The sequence below is a fragment of the Polyodon spathula genome, chromosome 1 (assembly GCF_017654505.1).
Source record: "Polyodon spathula isolate WHYD16114869_AA chromosome 1, ASM1765450v1, whole genome shotgun sequence".
NCBI lineage: Eukaryota > Metazoa > Chordata > Actinopteri > Acipenseriformes > Polyodontidae > Polyodon > Polyodon spathula.
The window spans coordinates 101180748-101200546 of NC_054534.1; the positions used below are offsets into that span (position 1 = coordinate 101180748).

The 19799-nt window shown below is 36.9% G+C and overlaps 1 protein-coding gene across 2 annotated transcripts; it reads left to right on the forward strand.

Moving 5' to 3' along the window:
- Positions 1-2215: 2215 nt before the first annotated feature.
- Positions 2216-11447, forward strand: LOC121325436 (N-acetylaspartate synthetase-like). 2 transcript variants are annotated; one of them, XM_041267907.1, is made up of 3 exons: positions 2216-2657; positions 4458-4622; positions 8626-11447. In XM_041267907.1, exons 1-3 carry the CDS (start codon positions 2348-2350, stop codon positions 8991-8993), a joined length of 843 nt encoding a protein of 280 aa, XP_041123841.1. In that variant the 5' UTR covers positions 2216-2347; the 3' UTR covers positions 8994-11447. The 2 variants fall into 2 exon arrangements, with proteins under 2 accessions (XP_041123841.1, XP_041123851.1); XM_041267917.1 differs by lacking the exon at positions 4458-4622.
- Positions 11448-19799: the final 8352 nt, after the last annotated feature.

Here is a 19799-nt window from a genome sequence, read left to right on the forward strand (position 1 = left end):
GCTGAGAACAGGAGAGCATCAACGTGCCAGTGAGATCTATTCTTAAACTACAAAAGCAATGTGCAATACAAAATAAACTTGCTTTAAAACAAGGTGATAAAATCAAAACAAAGTAACATCAAAGCAAAGGTGATTACTATCATTTAAAATGTTAATAAAAAGTGCCTAAAGGAAGTGACACCCCGTTACATATGCATTACTGTAAAGATTCGTTTTAATGCTAAATAGTACCCTAACACTTTATCGCATTCATATTGCAGCTGTTGTCAAAGGAAAGCAATCACTGGCAGCCATTGACAGAAGGAAAAAACCCTAACGTAACATTAAAAAAATAACAAACAAAAAAAAACCCAATTACTCACTGGGTAATTAATTTATGTCATAAAAAATAATACTATTGCCTAATAACCTATAAATAAAGAGAATGTCAAAATGTTAATTATAATATTTGGATGAATTTCCCTGGGAATGTCCGAGTCTGGGAAAAGACTTCTTGTATTTTGGAACGGCAGTGCCCCCCTTCCCCCCCCGACCCCCCCACACTGAACCGTGAAATAACAGAATTTTAAAATTTCGCACATCAGTCTGCAAAAGTCCCACTAGTCGGCGTCGCTTTTAAAGTTGAACTGCGTGTGCCCGACTTCGCTCGCGCAAACTCAAGGAAAGCGCTGCCTGCCTGACTCTGATGCGGCAGGTTCTGCTGCTGTGAAAAGGCAAAGGACCCTTCAGTCGTGAACTGCCATCCATCAGACGGCACTCCCATGATGCTGCTGTTTTAGCATTCCTAGCATTGGGCACTAGAGTTTATTTATTTATTTATTTATTTTTAAATAAAGCACGCACGTTTCATTGTAATATCGGCTGTGCACCACTGAAAAAACAAACAAACACACAATAAATATGTTTCACGTTTTATTGTCGCTCAAGAAGTTTAACACCATAAAAGCCACTTTTTCAAAACCTCAAAGCACTGTTCTGTACAGTGAATTAAATGCAGTGTATTATACTGTAAGAAATAATATTGTAAGAAGAAGATTAAATCAAATATGCAATATCCATGTTGAATATTTTATCTTACTTTCTGCAGGCTTGTCTCTTGTTAATTATCAAATAATTTGTATTATATTATTAGAAAAAAAAACAGAGCTACATGTAAAAACCAAACAAACAAAAACATATTTATTATAAGTATGTTTTTTTTTTTTTTTTTTTTTAAATTGTGCATAGCCGATATTTCAATGAAAGGAGATTAAATGTGCGTGCGTGCCCCTGCAGAATGAGACTGCAGTGGTTGGAAATTACGCAACCAGTTCTTCACTTTGAAGGTGACTGAATCAGTACGATAAGCATACACAGTATATAGTATTAGTATTAATCGCAGCCCATTCAAGTAATTTCCATTATGAAGCCTTTGTCCAACACCACGCGCACCACAAATATATATATATATATATATATATATATATATATATATATATATATAATAAAATAAAAAAAAAAAAAAACTCACATAACCGAAGTAATTTTCGGCACAGGTGTCCTCATAACGGATAAACGTTAAAGGCAGTTCCCAAGCGGTTCGAAAGACTTTATACTGTAATAATTAATAAAACCGTTTATTTTAAAAAAATAATATATTATATGTTATTGCCAGACTTCGCGATATAGGTATTGATTATTCTTATTATTATTATGAACATAATAAAAACAATAACGTTATTAGTATAAATAACGATAAACGTTAGATACCACATTTTAATTTATTTTTTGTCATTGTCAGCAACTGAAAAGGATGCAATGATAAGCAATATATCCTAGCTACAATGTCAACGTCTCAAGGCGCTGCCCCCCTCATTGCCGGCGCTGAGTATCGAAAACACAATAGACTGCAGTTATTTATTTGAAACACGGGGGTTTGATGTCACAAGCAAGCAAACTTCATGGGTGATGTTGTGTGGACTTCAGCAGAAACCGAAGACAGTGTTTAACAGATATAAAGAAACAGCAATCGCCGTAGTAATCAGAAATAGAAAACAATCCAATTTTAAGGAAGAAAACATTAGAATCTGGGAGTTTCTTTGTCGATTTCCCATTCTCCTCCTACTGGTGTCACGTGGTGGAACGGTGTAGCCAATCTCGAGAGTGTTAGGAACCCCTGGTGCCCCAGAATCTGAATTCACCAGCTATGCCACATTATAAATAGTGCTTTAAAATGCAGCGCATTCTCTTGCTCGTGTGAAAAGCCCAGGGTTGCAGCATTGTTTGCTTTTCTTTTATTAGTACAAACCATACATACATACATATACATTCTTTTTTTTCTCATTTAAGTATTTCTGAGGCCAGTTGCATGCATTGTTTGTCTCCAAAAATGGTTTGCGAGACTAAAATTGTTGCAGATGAACATTCCATACCGGGGACAAAAAAAGATTCCATTATTGTGTCTGCTTCTCAAATGTGGACTTCATCGTCATCATCTCCGAACAGTCTCGAGGAAAACCTGAACAAAGACACCGTTTTTATCCGCGAGTTTGAGCTCACTGACCACGAGGATGTCCGCCGCATCTTTTACGATGGGATAATGGAGAGAATACCCAATACGGCATTTCGGGGGTTAAAACAACAAACCAAAATGCAAATTCTATATACATGTATAACAAGTAAGTGACCGTGTGTGCACAGCACCTCCAGCATTGTATCACGAGCAGTATATAACTGTAAATATTGATAATATATGCATTTAAGTGACGTTTGTGTATTAACACCAATAATACAGTATATGACAAATTAAACTGGAACCCTTACCCAATAATATATCTGGGGATTGGAACACATATATAACTATTTTACCAGTATGGGTCAACAGCAGATATCCATTAATCAGAGTGCAGACAGTCTTCTCATTAGAATGCACAGTAAAGGGGCGTCAAATGTAGTGCTGCTCAACCAGACGGCTCTTGAACCAGTAAGACTAGTGGCCACCTCTCTTACAAGGTCTGAACCGAGGTGGTCCTTGCTGGAATACCATTTCAGACTGTAATGTTCATTGAACAGGGTGTTAGACCGTTCTGTTTACGAAATGTCATTTCAAATTAATGTGATTGGTTTTAGACATGAGCTGTCATTGTACCTCATAACAGATCTCTATAAGGATTCTATAATGTGGGTCGTCCGCATAGACATCATTTGTAGACCCGTGATTTTCTGTAATTGAAAGTATAAATGGTCTTGCCTGTACACCGCCCGCAAATGCCAGGCTTACTGGCTACATGGGTTTATTGCGTCGTATCTGTTTTATTCACAAATACGCTATTTATCAAGATAAATACACTTTGTTTTTGTGTAAAGAACAGAACCATCCAAAGGTGAATTTAAGTAGACAGACAGGACACTGCTGTTAGCAATATGAAAAGATGGTATCGTATGATGAACACCCTACTAACAGCGATTGCATACAGTGCGTACTATGCCGGGTGGACGCATGAATGAACCCAGTGAGTGCGCGCTCAAGTCTAGCTGTTTCGGCGCGCGCACCATTCTTTTTGCTGCAAGTCAGTATGATCCACGCATGTGCATTTCACCCGGCACTGTTCCATTAAACACACTTTCAAAATACACCATATAGCACAGTCATTTATTAACTAGGTACAGTTAGTTGTGAATGTGATTTTACCAGAACACCAAATACAGTAATTAAGCATTGCTTACTCAAAGCCTAAACAAATTTGTAATAAGTGCACAGTACAAAAATAAAAGCATTTGTATAACTGCTTTAAAAGGATAATTCAAAACCAAAAGACATAGTTTGCCAATATTTGCACCAAAGTATGAATACAAGATACAACTGAAAGAAAAAAAGATTCAGTACTGTACTATCATTCAGCAGCAAGGTGCAGTCGGCTCAAATCGATATTCTAGTGCGGTCGGTTGCAGAGAAGCAAAAAGTGCTATGTTGCGCAGCTATTTAGCATTTTACAATGGCGCCCCCTGGAGAGAGATTTGTGTATTAAAAAAAAATCTGATACAGTAATACAGCAGAGATTATGCTCTTCGTGACAATTTGTTAGCTCATTGTTTTTTTTAAAGGTTTTTGAGCTTGATATTAGAATATAATGCACTGTATAAGTACAATCGACGCTGTATTTTATCCATATTAGTGTTTTTAAATAAAATATATAATATATATATATATCTATATATAATATATATATATTAGATATAATATAGATATGATATTGTATTCAAATATATAGTATATGGTATGTGTATTGTGTTTTTATATATATATTGAAGATGTATTCAAATATATAGTATATGGTATGTTTGTTTTGTGTTTTTATTTTCTCGTTCAATATGCTGTTTGTTAGTATACTTATGCTCGATGGGGTTTCTTCTCCGAAATCAACACTTGATTCTCTTTTCTGACAGGTATCGTTTATTTTTCTCCCTTATCTCCATAGTAATGTGCTTTGTTCTGACCAAATCCGTGGCGCTGACCTGCTGCGTGCCCGTCCTTCTAATGGGCGCGAGGTACTACTTCAGTAGGAAGGTTATCCTCAGCTTTCTCGACTGCGCACTACACACGGACATGGCTGATATTGAGCAGTATTACATGAAACCTGCAGGTAAGGGTGCCTTGGTTACGTGAAGAGAGCAACATTCATTATTTAAACCAGGCTAATGCACTTCTTTTTGGTTCGGATGGTCTAAATTAAGTAACATGGAAGGTCAAAACAATATATTTTATTACAGCTAAATGTATAGTCTATTACGTTTTCAGTATCCCCCCCCCAGTTCACTTAGACGTAAGTGTACAGTATTATATAAAAAAAAATCAAATATATATCCGCAGAAAACAATACAATTCTGTAGTTGAACACAGTTTTTTTTAAACACATAAGGTACAGAAGATATTTTGCGGTTGTTCAGACGGTTTCTTCATATGTATTTGAGTGACTGAAGATCATATCCAAGCTGTCAGTACTTTTTAAACCTGTTCCTCGCACCTCATTGCAAAAATAAGTTAGCTTCATTTTTATTTGTGTGGACACATGTCCCCTTGTACCTTAAAGGGTTAAATCACGGAATTGTAATGTAATTATTAGGAATTCATAGTGCTGGACCAAGAATAACAGAAACAGCTAAGCAAGCTAATATGGCTTTGTACAGAAAACAGTCGATAAAAGAGCGCTCTACCTAGTGATCTTTACTGACCAGGGTATGTAACTTAAACCTGCATGTCTGCCTTAATCGTACCACTAAGAATCTTTCCTTGCGTTTCCTTTCATGCTTTAAAAATAGGTAGGGCTCTTATTTTAGTCAATTTCTGTGCATGACCATTTAATATCATATTATATCATATGTCGCGATAGCTGGGTTATATTTCATTTAAAACACCATCTTTACTGTCAGAGCAGAGCATGTTTCATTGCATTCCTTGTTAGTTTTAGTCTGGTACGCGCATTTAGGATGTGAGCATGTTTCTTTCACCTTTTTGTTGAATTAGATTGCTTGAAAGAGTTGCCAAGTGTTCTTTTAGTTCTTGTTAAGTTGATGCAATGATTCATGATAGGTCTGACTAGCAGTGAAATAAAAAACACATATTTGAATAGGAACAGTGTGATTGACCTAAAAATAAGCGAGATGCCAGGAGTTGAGCTGAGACTCATGTGAAATGTATGCCAATAAATTGAGCAGCTCTGTTCGATTTTAACTGTGAGGGTTTGCAGATTCTGTCAGACCTGCATAGATACCCATAATGTCATCATTTTCTATATTTATAGCAACACTTTCTTTTAGGTTGTTCAAACACTTTGCCTTGCTGTCTAGTTGTTTGTGCAGAAAGCTGACTTTGTATATCAGGACTCGGGTACAGTGCTGTTCATTGCATTGCCCAGTGACGCAGTTTCAGTTTAAGACAGAACAGTGTGTCCTTGGGCTCAGGTATTCTTTCCTGCAGAGTGACTCAGAGGGGCCAAGTCAATTTAGATCCATTTTTTTCTGTCTCGCCCGACTGAAACTGAGAGGAAGGGGAAAAAAATGAACATCTGTATTTTCCATTGAGAATCCTATTTAAATGTTAGACTGAGAAGCAAACCTGGTAGACCAGGTGTATGTTGCCTGTCCTCGGCATACAGGACCATAAGTTGTTTTGGTTTTACTTTTATTAAAAAAATAAAAAATAAAATAGAGTATATTAGGAGTTCTAAAACTAAGTACTAAAACTGAGAAGGGTTTATTTTTAAACTATGTTTATAGTAAGTGCTGGTTCTGTCGGCCTGGTTAAAACATAAACAGTAATTGGACCATGGTACATGTCAATGTAAGATGTTTTTTTTCTCTCTACTTTTTTAAACTCATTTGAACAAATCATATCTTTAATTTTCAAATGACAGTTTAGAAAGGATCTGTTCAGTGCAACAGTATAATTTTCCAGAATGAATTACCTGGATTAATTGACCTAAATTCAACAATGTTAAACCACCCCCTGCTGAATAAGGCAACATCTCCCCATATCCCTTCCTTAGTAGTGTGTTCACGTGCTCTCCACGTGCACATCTTCAGATTTTTGTTAATAGTAATACAGTATCTCCTAGTCCTATTTGATTGACAAAGCTGGAAAATTTAAAAACACAACTTTAACACACAATTCAACTAACAGCTGCTAAATAGATAGTGAAGTTCATGTATTGTTTAATTTAAAAGTACCAGTATCTGAATAGCTTAATTCAAAAACGTTTTCCATTTCTAAGGCTAATGGACCCCTGACAGCCATTAATATCACTGTAGCCGTGTTAATTTTATAATGCACGTCTCTTAGTGAGCACATGCGCTCTCTGTCCCAGGGAAGGGGTTTAGCATGGGGAGTGAAGAATTAGAAATATCTTCCAAGCGCCTCCCACAGCATGAGGTCGACGGCAGGGCTGGAGGAAGAGGTGATGTTAAAGTAACATCAGTCTGAGATTTATTCACACAGCATGCTCTCCAGGGAAAGACGGAGGAGAGGAGAGGAGAGACCAGACACACACACACTGCAGTACAGAAATTAAGATAATGGCAGAGTAGAAAGAACACTTGACAAAAAATCTTACTTGAACAAAAGTAATTTTAAAATGGATAAAGATTTTAGATGGATATAGTAACATTAATCACATTAAATATGGTAAAGGCAATGTGATAGCATTAGTTACAAAAGACAGATGTGCAGGATCATAATAGTAACCCTTATAATAGTAATAGCTTATTTACCCTTATTAAAGCAATCCTGTTGTAGCAACATATATTTCAGTCATTTTTCTCTTTCTCCTTATAAACATCTGTTGTTTCAAATGAGATTTGAATTAAATACAAGGTTTGGGTAATAATTAAATAAATGCAACTATGACATTGTTTTATTTTCCAAAGGTGCTCCAAAGTATGGTTACCCGCTTATCTTTTTAATAAAAAAATAATCAGAATAATCAGCCAGTTTTATTGCTGCGTGGTGAATGTTTGTTCTGACATAACCAGTACATTACTGTAGCTACAGAGTAGTCGCCACCTATTTTAGGTCATTTGATAAAGAATACAGAATGTTTTCCTCTCCTGTTCTATTGGTAACAAAATCAAGTTGACTACAACCTTTGTACCACCATCTTTTACACGTTGCTTTTTTATAGTCCATCTGCTCAGAGCTGTCGGCGCAAAAGGGTTGCTTTCTTTTAACAGGATTGAAAAGTGCTGATTCAGGGCAGAACATCAATACTATATTATTGAAAAGGCTGACTTAAATTAAAACCCACGTGGTCCTCCATGTTGTTCTCATTAAAGAGCTTTGGGTTACGTGCATTATCTTTATCTGGGTCTCCTCGTTGTAGTTTCTGATTTGACTTATGAATGTGCCGCAACATTTATGCTTTCAAGTACAGAGCCCTGTAGCAGGTGCTTTTTTTTTTTTTTTTTCAAATGAGCCCTTTGTTCATTCTGCTATCTGTGAAGTAGAGGATAAAGCAATTACACCAGTAGTGTCATTCTGTGCCATATGATTACATTCAGAAGTTGAAGTGATGAATGCAATTAGTTTATTTAAAACTAAAGCTGATACTGGAACCACTCACTCATACGGAGAAGCATATTCTCAATTCACTGGTAAGTAAGTTGTTTGAAAAAACAAATATTATAGGACTGAAATTATGATGTCAATAATCTGTAAAATAACTCTTTCTCTGGCATGCTTCATCATCTTTGAATAATGAGTTAATAAACAGTCAATCCTGTTTATTTACAACCACACAACTGCTGTAATCTCCAGTTTTGGTCAGTGTTTATTTACAATTGATTTAACATTGGCAATGTTTGTAGATGGGGATTCAACAGAGTGGTCACTATATGAAGGTCACCAGTACAGGTTTGAGTGTATTTGTAATTGTGAGATACTTTGTTCTACAGTAGAGTGTTGGTAGTTGGTAGTTGGTAGTCAAAACTTTGTCATTGAATTTAGTAAGTAGAGGTGTAGCTGCTCATTAAAGTGCTGCAGTTGCATTACACTGCTCTTGTCTGTTGGTACCAGTTTTGCTGCACTTTCGCTCCAGCTGTTTTACCCAGAGGGCCTTCCACAGGCTGTTACTAAGTGACAGTTCTCTTTTTCAGGCTCCTGCTTCTGGGTGGCAGTCCTGCAGGGCAAGGTTGTTGGCATCGTGGCAGCGCAGGGCAACGAGGAGGACAACACGGTGGAGCTGCGGCGCATGTCGGTGGACTTGCGCTACCGTGGCAAAGGCATCGCCAAGACCCTGGGCCGCAAAGTGCTGGAGTTTGCCATGCTCAACAACTACTCGGCCATCGTTCTGGGCACTACTGCGGTTAAGCTGGCCGCCCACAAGCTGTATGAGTCCCTGGGCTTCAAGCACATGGGTGTCACAGAAGAATACACGCTGCCGGGGATGAGCCACTCCTTCGTGGAGAGAATGTTTTTCCAGCTTCGCTACCACCGCTACCGCCTGCAGCTGCGTGAAGAATAAATACCCTTTTTTTTGTCTCCCCCAATCCACCCCACTCCTAAACCACAACCCCCAAAATACACTTCTTGCTATTTATATGATTGTTGCGTTCGCCGATCAACCCCGAACCTCGAACCCAACCCCAACTTTACTCACATCCATGACACCCCCCCCCCCCCCCCCCCCCTCACTCATCCATGTCTAAGTTGAATCGGGCTTCATGGTACACAAAGGAGAATAGGATTGCCCCATCTTGATGTAGGAAGGTGGTGCTACAGGTTTCAGCAGCACTTTGGCCCTTTGCGTGATGTATGATAACTCAGTACTTCAGCATGACTGATCGGGTGCCGCTTATTCGCCTGTCCCTTTGTTTACACCATACACAGGTACCTATATAGTTAAGTACAGCAACTTGAATACAGTAGTATTGACAACCTGGTAAATACAGTACAGTGCACTCTTTTTCTCTCACACCAAAATAGATTCATACAGTCAAATATCTATTTTAAAAATCCTTGTTTATTAATATCAATGTTTCAAGGCTTGCTGGTTGATCAACTTTTTTGTATATTTTTTAATATAATTAATTTAAGTTTTTAATATAATTAATTTAAGTTTTAAAAAAAAAAAAAACCTTTCAGCCCGATCTGCTGTATGAGGCCCAACGTGTTTGCACACACTCCTCACTGCCAACAAGGCAATGATGTTTTTGCACTTTCTTTTGGATGCGCCGTCTTCTGCCAAACTACTGAAAATAAAAATATAAATACATATATAAAAAAAATGACAAACTTGGTGTATCCAAAAAAGCACCCCTTGAATTCTCTCCATTCCTATTGATTTTACAAGCCAGCAAGGGAGAGACAATTAACCTCTGAGCCTATTTTGTTACATATTGTAAAAAAAAAAAAGTATAAACTAATATGAAATATTAAACGTCCTTGCCTTGTCTCTTATGCGCAGTAATCTGCAACCCTGGGCCAGACCTCTGCATGTGCACTGGAGTCTGCACTCTGCTGCTCTTTTATTCCTTGTTTTAATTCTTTGCTTGTGCTGAATGATGTCATTGGAGCAGGCAGGTGGCTTCAGTTTGTGGTGATACATTTACACATTAATGTGTGCAGCGTGCATGCCGGGCCAAAACAGAGACTGAGAAGTGATCATTTTCATGAGGAATAGAGCTTCATTTATTAGCTGCCTGTGAGTAGACAAAAAATAATTAAATATTATCAGTAAATGTGTAAACATTCCTGGCTGCAGCCTTTGCTTGAAAAAACAATGAACTGCTTTAATGACATCACACCTTTTAAATATAGAATACAAAAGCAATGCAGAACTGGCATGTGTCTGAGCCTGGAGTATGTGTAGGGTTATAAAGAACGACAACAATGCGAGGAAGAAGAACTAGAAATATAGAAGCCTTTTTTTTTAAATCCTAAAATATACATTTGTGTGTTATGTGCTCAAACGAATAACTGTTTTGCATGTGTCTTCGAGGGAAGAAAACAAAAACAAATCTAAAAAATGCAAGTTGAAATGAAATAATATATTGAATGCAATTTAGTCATGCTACTGTAGAGGTGGGAACGTACGGGGGATAAAAAAAATTACACAGTATCGTTTTGTACATTTCCCTGCGAGTGATATGAGTGAAATTGGATGTACGTGGAAATTCTTTCCCAGTCCTGGTACCTACATGTGGTACATCACTGATATGTGAACCACATTCAGTATGCCAAATCCACATGTGGTTTCTTTTTGGTAAAGTCATAAATTTAATTGAATTTATTGACATATACAAACAGGATTCTTCTAAGAATGCGCCAATACGAAATGTAATAACTGGATTTAGCAGATTTAAAAAAAAAAAAAAAAAAAAAAAAAAATCATCACAGTTATTGCTTCTCGGAGCTTCCCTTGCAGACGTATTTAATATTGAACTGGTCTAAAGCACAGCGAGTTGGGTTACATTACTGTAACTTCAAACAGACTTTGTTTCCAAACTGCTACATTTCTTGAATTGAGACTGCAATAAAAATGATGCGTTTCAACTTAACAAGTATTAAATATGCAACTGACACAAGTCCATGTGTTTTGGTATGGTACGTTTGTATGGATTTGTTAAAATCAACAAAGCAATCTGAACCAAATGTTATGAGAGATTTTTTTTTTTTAAGTGTACTGCAGTGGTTAACTTTTTTTTTTTTTTCCCAAGCTGATTTTTGTGTGTTAGCCATTGTAGATTGAATACAGTATCTGGATCTAAAAGGCACAAAAATAATAGTAAGAAATTGTTCAGGGTTGAATCAGTTTACACTTCAGTGCGAAATGCAGCTAGTATTTAAAGCAACAACAAAACAAAAAACAAACAAAAACAAAACAATGGGTAGGGTTTTTGATCAATAACATTTCTTACAGAAAGGTATCCTGAAATTACCTTAACCTTTAACCGTGATATTGTCTCATATATATATATATATTTTTTTTTTTTATATTTTTTTTTTTTTTTAATTTTGGAGGTAAAGGACCACATTTTCAGTGCTCATTTGAGAAGGCACAGTTAAACTAGCATTAACACGACATCGTGGCTTCTGAATACTTAAGTATTCATAAATCACAAAATGATGTTGACTAATTCAGTGTGCTGTGACTCTCGCAATAGACACATGTTGTGTGCCTGTTTATTTTGTGATGGAAACAGTGGGGGTGGAACCAGTACGTGTGTGTGCTGCTGTGGTAGTGAAAAGTGAAATCAGCAAATGAGGTCTATTGACTGGCCAATACTCTGTCAGAGGCGTGGTGCTTTGTGCTTGCAAAATTGTGACTTTTTTATTGTTTCTTTTAACTAACTACCATATTATTTTCAGAAGGGGTGGGGCAGGGAAACAAAAAACACACCAGAGGAATATATAGACATAGACACACACACACACACACACACACACACACAGCAGTTTTACACAATGAAAAGCCTTCACAGCAGTGACGAATGTTATTAAGATTGTTGTTTATAGCAAAATCCCTCCCTTTCCATCCCACCATTTACACTGATGGGTAACTCGCACAATACAATGCTGCTAGTGAATACAGGGTGTATATTACAGCTGTAGCGTACTGTTATTATTGTTTTGTTTTTTTTAATGGTTAACAAAATGGTTCTTGCCTACATCCAGAAGACAGTTGCCTCAAGCTGTATTAACTCCTGAACGACATTGGGAATGGAGTTATCCCTCTGCACTTAACAGCTGAACAGGGGGGGGGACAGTTGAATTAAGGCGGTTCCTGAGTTCCTTTACTTTCTGGAGAGCACCCAGGCTGCCCGGAGTGGAGATCAGAGGACAGCGACTTGGCTGCAGCGCCTGGGCGCGCAGTGGGTTGAATGGGAACTCTGAATGCAGTAAAAGAAAGTTAAAGCACTACAGTGTCTTTGGCCACTGAGTGGGCTAATGAACGATTTTCTATTCATTTATTGTAAATGCATATATAAAACGAAATTAATTTATTGCTTGATTGTAGGTTTGATATAATGTTGCCAAAAGTAACCTTTTTCATTCATTCAGAATGTTTTGTCATACTTAGTGTGTGTGTGTGTGTGTGTGTGTGTGTATGTATATATGTATATATATATATATATATATATATATATATCTATATCTTTCAGAAGCCTTAGCCATCTAATCCAGCAATAAAACCAACATTGGATCTTTAGGATAATTCTGTATATTAACTGGGATAGGATGGATCCATGGTACGTTTTTGTACACATAAGTAGCAACAATTCAAAAAGTCATTGAACCTAAAGGAAGATGTGTGATTCTTAAAACAATATTTGGAAGAACAGCAATGTTTGTGAACTTGAATTTTTCTTAATTTTACCGTTTAAAATCTATTATCGCATGATTTTATTTATTTATTTTGTAGTGAGTTCTATTTTCACCAGCAGCAGATGTCTTTTCTAAAAGTAACCCAGATTAACAAAATACAGTATTTTGGAAAACAGCATTTTCCCTGTTCTAGATAAAAATATGTTGTTTCAAATGGCAGTATTCCCTTGAATGATGAAAATAAATTATCATCTCATAAGTGATATTTGTTTCCTAGTCTATCTCGTCAGACTACAAAACACGCAGATCATGATTCTATTAACTTTTTGTGTAAGAAATGTAATTGTAATCCACTGTAAATACAGCACCCAGATTGTTGTGTTGTATAACAAAAAACAAATTCTAGAAATGACATACAAATTACCACCTGGCATGCAAATCACTCTTCTTACAGTTGTATTGTTTTTTTGCTTTGCAAGATGAAAACCAGATTATGGTACCCTGCTGTTGTCACAGAACAGTAGCTCTGAATTGAATCTTCTGTCATATTTGTAAACCCCACTGCGCCTTCTGTTCTGCAGTTCAGTCTGTACAGTGTATATGTGTAACAGGAAACAAAAATGCAGACTAGAGCACTTACACGATTTGCAGGCACTTTAGTCGGATTCCAGATGGCCAGGTGACTGAGAATCTACATGGCATATATCAGCAGTGTGTCTGCTGGGATAGCTGAGCTCTTAGGAGCTTTTTGGTTGATATATATATAAATAAAGGGGACATTGTGAAAGCCCTTTATTGCATTATGAAAGCAATGGATGTAAATAATGTATCAAATAAAAAAATGAAAGCTCGTTCAGAATTGTGTTTTTTTTTTTTTTTTTTTCAGTAGTAGAATATTGCATTATATATTTTTGTCAGTGATTTATTTACCTGTGCAATAATACTATGCAATAGTTGTTTCTAGCTAGACAGCTGAAAGGGTATTGAAGTAAAGTTTGAGTTTTCAGGTTTGGCTAGCTAGCTTCTGGGACTAGGGCTATGGTTACTAGTTCAGCAGTTACGATCCTTACTGGCAAAGGCTTCACAGCCTAAGCTGATCTATAAGGCTCATAATGAGCATTCACATTGAGAAACACAGAAGTATGTTTTTATTTATTTATTTATTTAAGATATTAACCCTACGCATGACTTCAGGATATCTGACTGGAGATTTGCTATTTTAATATTTCCTATTTACAGTCCCTTCTGTGTTAGCAGGTAAATAAGTCATCACAGAAAATATTTTAAAAATGTTCAATTATAACTGACACTGAGTATAGATATCAAACAGCACCACCATGGGCATACAGTACAACTGCTCTATACAGGATGGACAACTGAAAACACCTCTCGTAAAATCTCAATAAAATGAGGACAAACCAAAGGTGACTAATTACTGGTGCATTTACTTTTACTGAGTTTTCAGTATTAGTGATTCATAGTTTTTTTTGTAGAATACAAACATGTAGGCTAGGGCTTGTTTGCAAGAGTTAATTGCAGGTGATAAAACTGCTTTTTATTCAAACTCTATAACAATGACTGTATTTTTTAATCATGCCTGCAACATTAAAAATGTGGTGCATCATCCTGGCCACATATTGTTTCAGGTATTACAAAGATTACAAAAACATGAAAAGGTCTGGCAGAAACTGTTCTCTAATGATTTCATCAACAATTAACTGGATAATAGCTGGGTGATAACAGAACAGACTGATTGAATTCAGACTTAATTAAACAAAAGCATGTTCAATTTCAGAAGACTTCTGGAAATAATACAAAGAGATTTAATAAGAAACAGCAGTAAAGTAGCTGTAGATTAAATAACCTTGGAATAGTATATATAATAGATATATTATATATATATAATTTATCTCTTATATATATATATATTATGTCAGTACTATTAAGTACATCGGTCCTTTAACCTCGAAACATTTACATGTCTTCTGGTATTTCCTGTTAGCACCTAGCTTTTATCCTTCAGGAAAGGTTGGTGTATTATCTTGATATACATGTCTGTTACAGGCAGATGAAAAAGAGACTGGGTGTCAAATACCACAAGAAGGCTACTGTAAAAATAGTAAATAGTAAAACATTTTATTGCAATAACTTCGTTCCAATACTGTACAAAAAGTTCCTGCACTGCTTTTAAAAAAGGATGCCCTAGCTAGACTGAGATAGCTACGCCTCCCCTCCCCCCGTGTCTAATTTGAACTTGGTTCAGTCTACTCTAACAAGGAGAATCAGCTTTTTCAGTAGCAGATCCCCATTGGTTATCTTGGCCTAGAGAAAATGCAGAAAAAAAAGAAAAAAAACTGGTAAAAACCAGTATTATCCTACTCCCGTTGCCCTGGGCTACAGACAGACTGAAAAGGAGAAATGAACAGGAATCAGGTTCTGATGAAAGCTCAGCCGAGTGGTTGCCTAGTAATTGTGCAGACACGATGCTGCGGGAGTATAGTTGACAGTAATGGCTGCCGCTCCTTGAGTCCAGCAGTTCAGTCAGGGAATCACACTATTTTCCAGTGGAAAGTATCACTTTTAAGGGAACCTGTTTAAAAAATGAATTATTCAAAAAATGACAAGGAAAAATGACAGAGGTTTGTACAGCAAGGATTCTGGATTTTAGCTACTCCTTAACTGCTACCTTGGAAATGTTACACTCCCCAAAATGCAGCATGCAGAAAGTCAGGGAAAAGGGAACAAAACATTACTGCCTATTCAGGTCTCTATGGAATAAAAAACAAAGAAAACAAAGAGTGACTTTAATACTTGTGAATGATGCTGTAACCCCAAATAGAACAGAAATTCAGTTTAGTACATATTTGTTTACAACTATTGTGTGCCGGTGGAATTATTTTTAAAGGCCTGGAGCCTTCTGTGGTTCTTCTATTAATGCAAGCCGTGCTGGCTGGTATATCTTATTTAAAGGGAAACAAGCTTCTCTCTAAGCCCAACCTGTGTATGAGATGTTCTTATAGCATATACATAGTGAACTGGTAGTGGGATATAGTGGAGGCATTGGTACCTCCCACATACATTTTTTGGGGTACATCTTGCAAACCTTTTATTTGGTGAATCTTTGATGCTTATTCTTAGCCCTAGTTCTTTAAGTCTTAGTTACGAGGCTACTTATGTTTTAATTGGTTGGGCTAAATAAGGCTATAGCTTATGAAATGGTCACCTGCTATGATTTGATAAAACATGGATATTTGTTACATGAAGTACAGAGACTCTGGATGTAATAGGTCTGGATGGCCTCTTCAAGGTGCTGGCTGAGCAGAGATAAGGCTTCTCATTTTATATGTTGTAGGACACAACCCTGTAACACACATTGCACATTATGGACTTTCAGGAATAACAGCAAAATTAAAGTAGGGATGAGAAAACATGCAGCAGACAGTTTTAGAATCTGTACCTCGTGTAAAACTGGAGCAGTCTGCAGGGGTTTTGCCTTGAGCCAGTGTCTTTTCAGAAATAATTTGAAACTACTTTCAGATGACTGATTTAGCTTGCAAACACCTAAACTGGAGGAGGGGAGTCAGATGCACATTATATCAGTTAACTCATTCTATCTCAGTGTGTGTGTGTGTGTGTGTGTGTGTGTGTGTGTGTGTGTGTGTGTGTATATATATATATATATATATATATATATATATGTATTAGAATTTGTCCAAGGTTCATCAGTATGTACATAGATTGTATCAGTCAACTGTTGAAAAACTTTTAATAGGATTATCACCTAATAGGGAGATGGTTTTTACTAACAGGAATTCCTTATCTTATTTGTGAAACTAGGGTTGAGCCAAAAACTATGGAGATACCTCATATTAAGGTACCGGTTTTAAAAGTTTTTAAAAATGCGAGGTAATTTATTAATTATTATAATGATTGTATTAATTGTAATGAAATAATTAATTATTTTAATTTTAAAAGTAGTAGGAAATAATCGCTTATTTATGTATTTCGTTATGCATTTATTTATTTATTTTTTTAATTTTGGTCGAATTACCCTCCATAAGCCATTAGCCCCCACCCAAATGCATTAATTAAAAAAAATAAAAAATAAAAGTAAAGTGATTTATAGATGTTGAATTGAATATTGCCATTGAAAGTGCAGTTTTTATATATTTTTTTCAATCATCCTTTATTATCGAGGAAGTGAAGGAGGTATCCACACCAGATTAACGCTGCTGCTCCACAGTGGTGAGAAAGGCATGTTCTGAGGTTGGTTTGCATGGGCACAGCAAGACCTGCAAGTACTGCTGCTACTCCACCAACTGCATCTTGAAATCCATTGAGTTGAATTGAATTGAATTATCTGCTTAATTAATGGGAGCCTAGACAGTACATTTCTGTTAGCTTCAATAATTAACCCTATATCTTAACGTCTTGTTTATAAAATCCATCTACTGTAGTTCAAAACACTAAGTTGTACACACTGTCATTTAAAACCTTTTTTTATTTTTATTTTTTTATGAATTGCTAATTCAATCCCTCAGTGCAAGTGCATGTGTCATCTACAGCCAGAGCAAGTTTAAATGTCTGAAATGACCTTTTATTATGTTGGCTATTCATTGTTAGTGTTTCTTATTGCGATTAATCAAAAAAAGAAATACATTTGTATTTTGTGATGAGTCATGTTGATAATTATTTGAGTAATTGCAAATAGAACCAGTTAGAATAACTTCAAACATGAAATAGTAACCTTCCTCCCCCCCAACCCCCTCCCCCCTTAAATGTTGGAATTGCAATTGCATTATCTCAGAACAGGGCATGGATGATTTGTTGCTATTGTCTGTTTGTGTGTTAGATGTTACCACTCAGTTTCCTTTCTCCAAAATGCTATATATATACTCCGGATGCTGGTTATGAAAGAGCAAAGTCACAAACACAGAGCTTAAGCAGCGAAATAGCAAGAAATACAATTACCAGCCGATCAGACTAGAGAGCCAAGCAAAGTTTGGGGATTATTTTTTCCTGTTGATTCAGAGAATAGTTTTGGCCCTTTAAAAACCTCTAACGGTGACAGTTGCCAAAATCATCAAGTACATGAAACAGTTTTCTTTGCAATTATCAACAGAGCTGCCAAGAGAGAGGATGTAAGCAGAAGAAGGAAGCAGGTCTCTGAGGATCAGAAGTGTGACAGCAGGCATGAGCCAGCTCATTTTATTTGATTGCATTGTACAGTAAGTGTGACTTTCTTAGATGAGGCATGCTGATGCCTATTAGCAGGGGTGGAAGGAAAGCACCCAGCACTGCTATGGTTTAATCAGCTTTTAAAAGCTCTGCCTGTGTTTCCATTGTGACACTGTCTTTCTTCACAGCAATTTTTCCTTGAGGCTGAGACATAATTGAAAGGTCAGACTCATGGTACCTGCCTGTGTATATATATATATATATATATATATATATATATATATATATATATATATATATATATATATATATATACTTATTTCATTTATTTATTAAAGAAAGTTATGCAACACCCAATGCCCCCATGTGAAAAAGTAATCGCCCCCTTATACTCAATAACTGGTCATGCAACCTTTAGCAGCAATAACTGCAACCAAACGCTTCCTATAGTTATTGATCAGTCTCTCACAGCGCAGTGGAGGAATTTTGGCCCGCTCCTTCATGCAGAACTGCTTCAGCTCAGTTACATTTGTGGGTTTTCGAGCATAAACTCCTCGTTTCAGGTCCTGCCACAACATCTCAATGGGGTTTAGGTCTGGACTTTGACTAGGCCATTCCAAAACTTTAAATTTCTTGTTCTTCGACCATTCTGATATAGACTTGCTTGTGTGTTCCGGATCATTGTCTTGCTGCATGACCCAGCTGCATTTCAGCTTCGACTCACGGACAGATGGCCTGACATTCTCCTGTAGAATTCTTTGATACAGAGCAGAATTCATGGTTCATTCAATGATGGTAAGTCATCCAGGTCCTGATGCAGCAAAGCATCCCCAAATCATGACAATACTACCACCATGTTTGACCGTTAGTATGAGGTTCTTGCTGTGGAATGCAGTGTGTGTTTTTTGCCAGAATAATGGGGGCAATGTTGGCCAAAGAGTTCCACTTTTGACTCATCTGTCCATAAAACATTGTTCCAGAACTCTTGAGGATCATCCAGGTGCTTTTCGGGAAACTTGAGACGAGCATTCATGTTCTTCTTAGTGAGCAGTGGTTTCCTTCTTGCTACTCTGTCATGAATTCCATTTTTGCCCAGTGTCTTTCTGATGGTGGAGTCATGAACACTGACCTTAGCTGAGGCGAGAGAGGCCTGCAGATCCCTGGATGTTTTTCTAGGGTTCTTTGTGACATCCTGGACGATTTTATACCTTGCTCTTGGACAGATTTTGGCAGGAAGGTCACTCCTGGGAAGATTCACTACTGTTCCAAACTTTCCCCATTTGGACAATATGGCTCTGACATGGCTTTGTAACCCTATCCAGACTGATAGGCATCAACAACTTTTTTCCAGAGGTCTTCAGGAATTTCTTTTGATTGTGGCATGATGTGCCTCTAGAACCTGTGTGCTGACAATTTCACTCTGATGGTAAGGGCCAAAGTTAGTCAGATTTATATTGGGCAGGGCTGACACAAATCAGGCCTGATTGTTAACCAAAGTATTCAAACAGCTGACACTAATTATCTCTTTAATTGGGTTGAGTTAACTGTGGGGGGGAGGGCAATAACTTTTTCACACCTGTAGATTGAATGTTTGATTACCTTGCACACCAAACAAATGAAAGAAGCACCAAACATTGGTGTCATTTTTTCTCTCAGACTCTCTCTATATACTACTACAACTCACAAAAAGATCTGACCAAATTCAGTGTGAAAAATGTGCAAAAATGCAGAAAATCAGACAGGGGGCAAATACTTTTTCACGGCACTGTATATATATTTCTGTTTTCTTGTTCAGTCTTGTTACCGGTGAAGACAGTACAAGCAC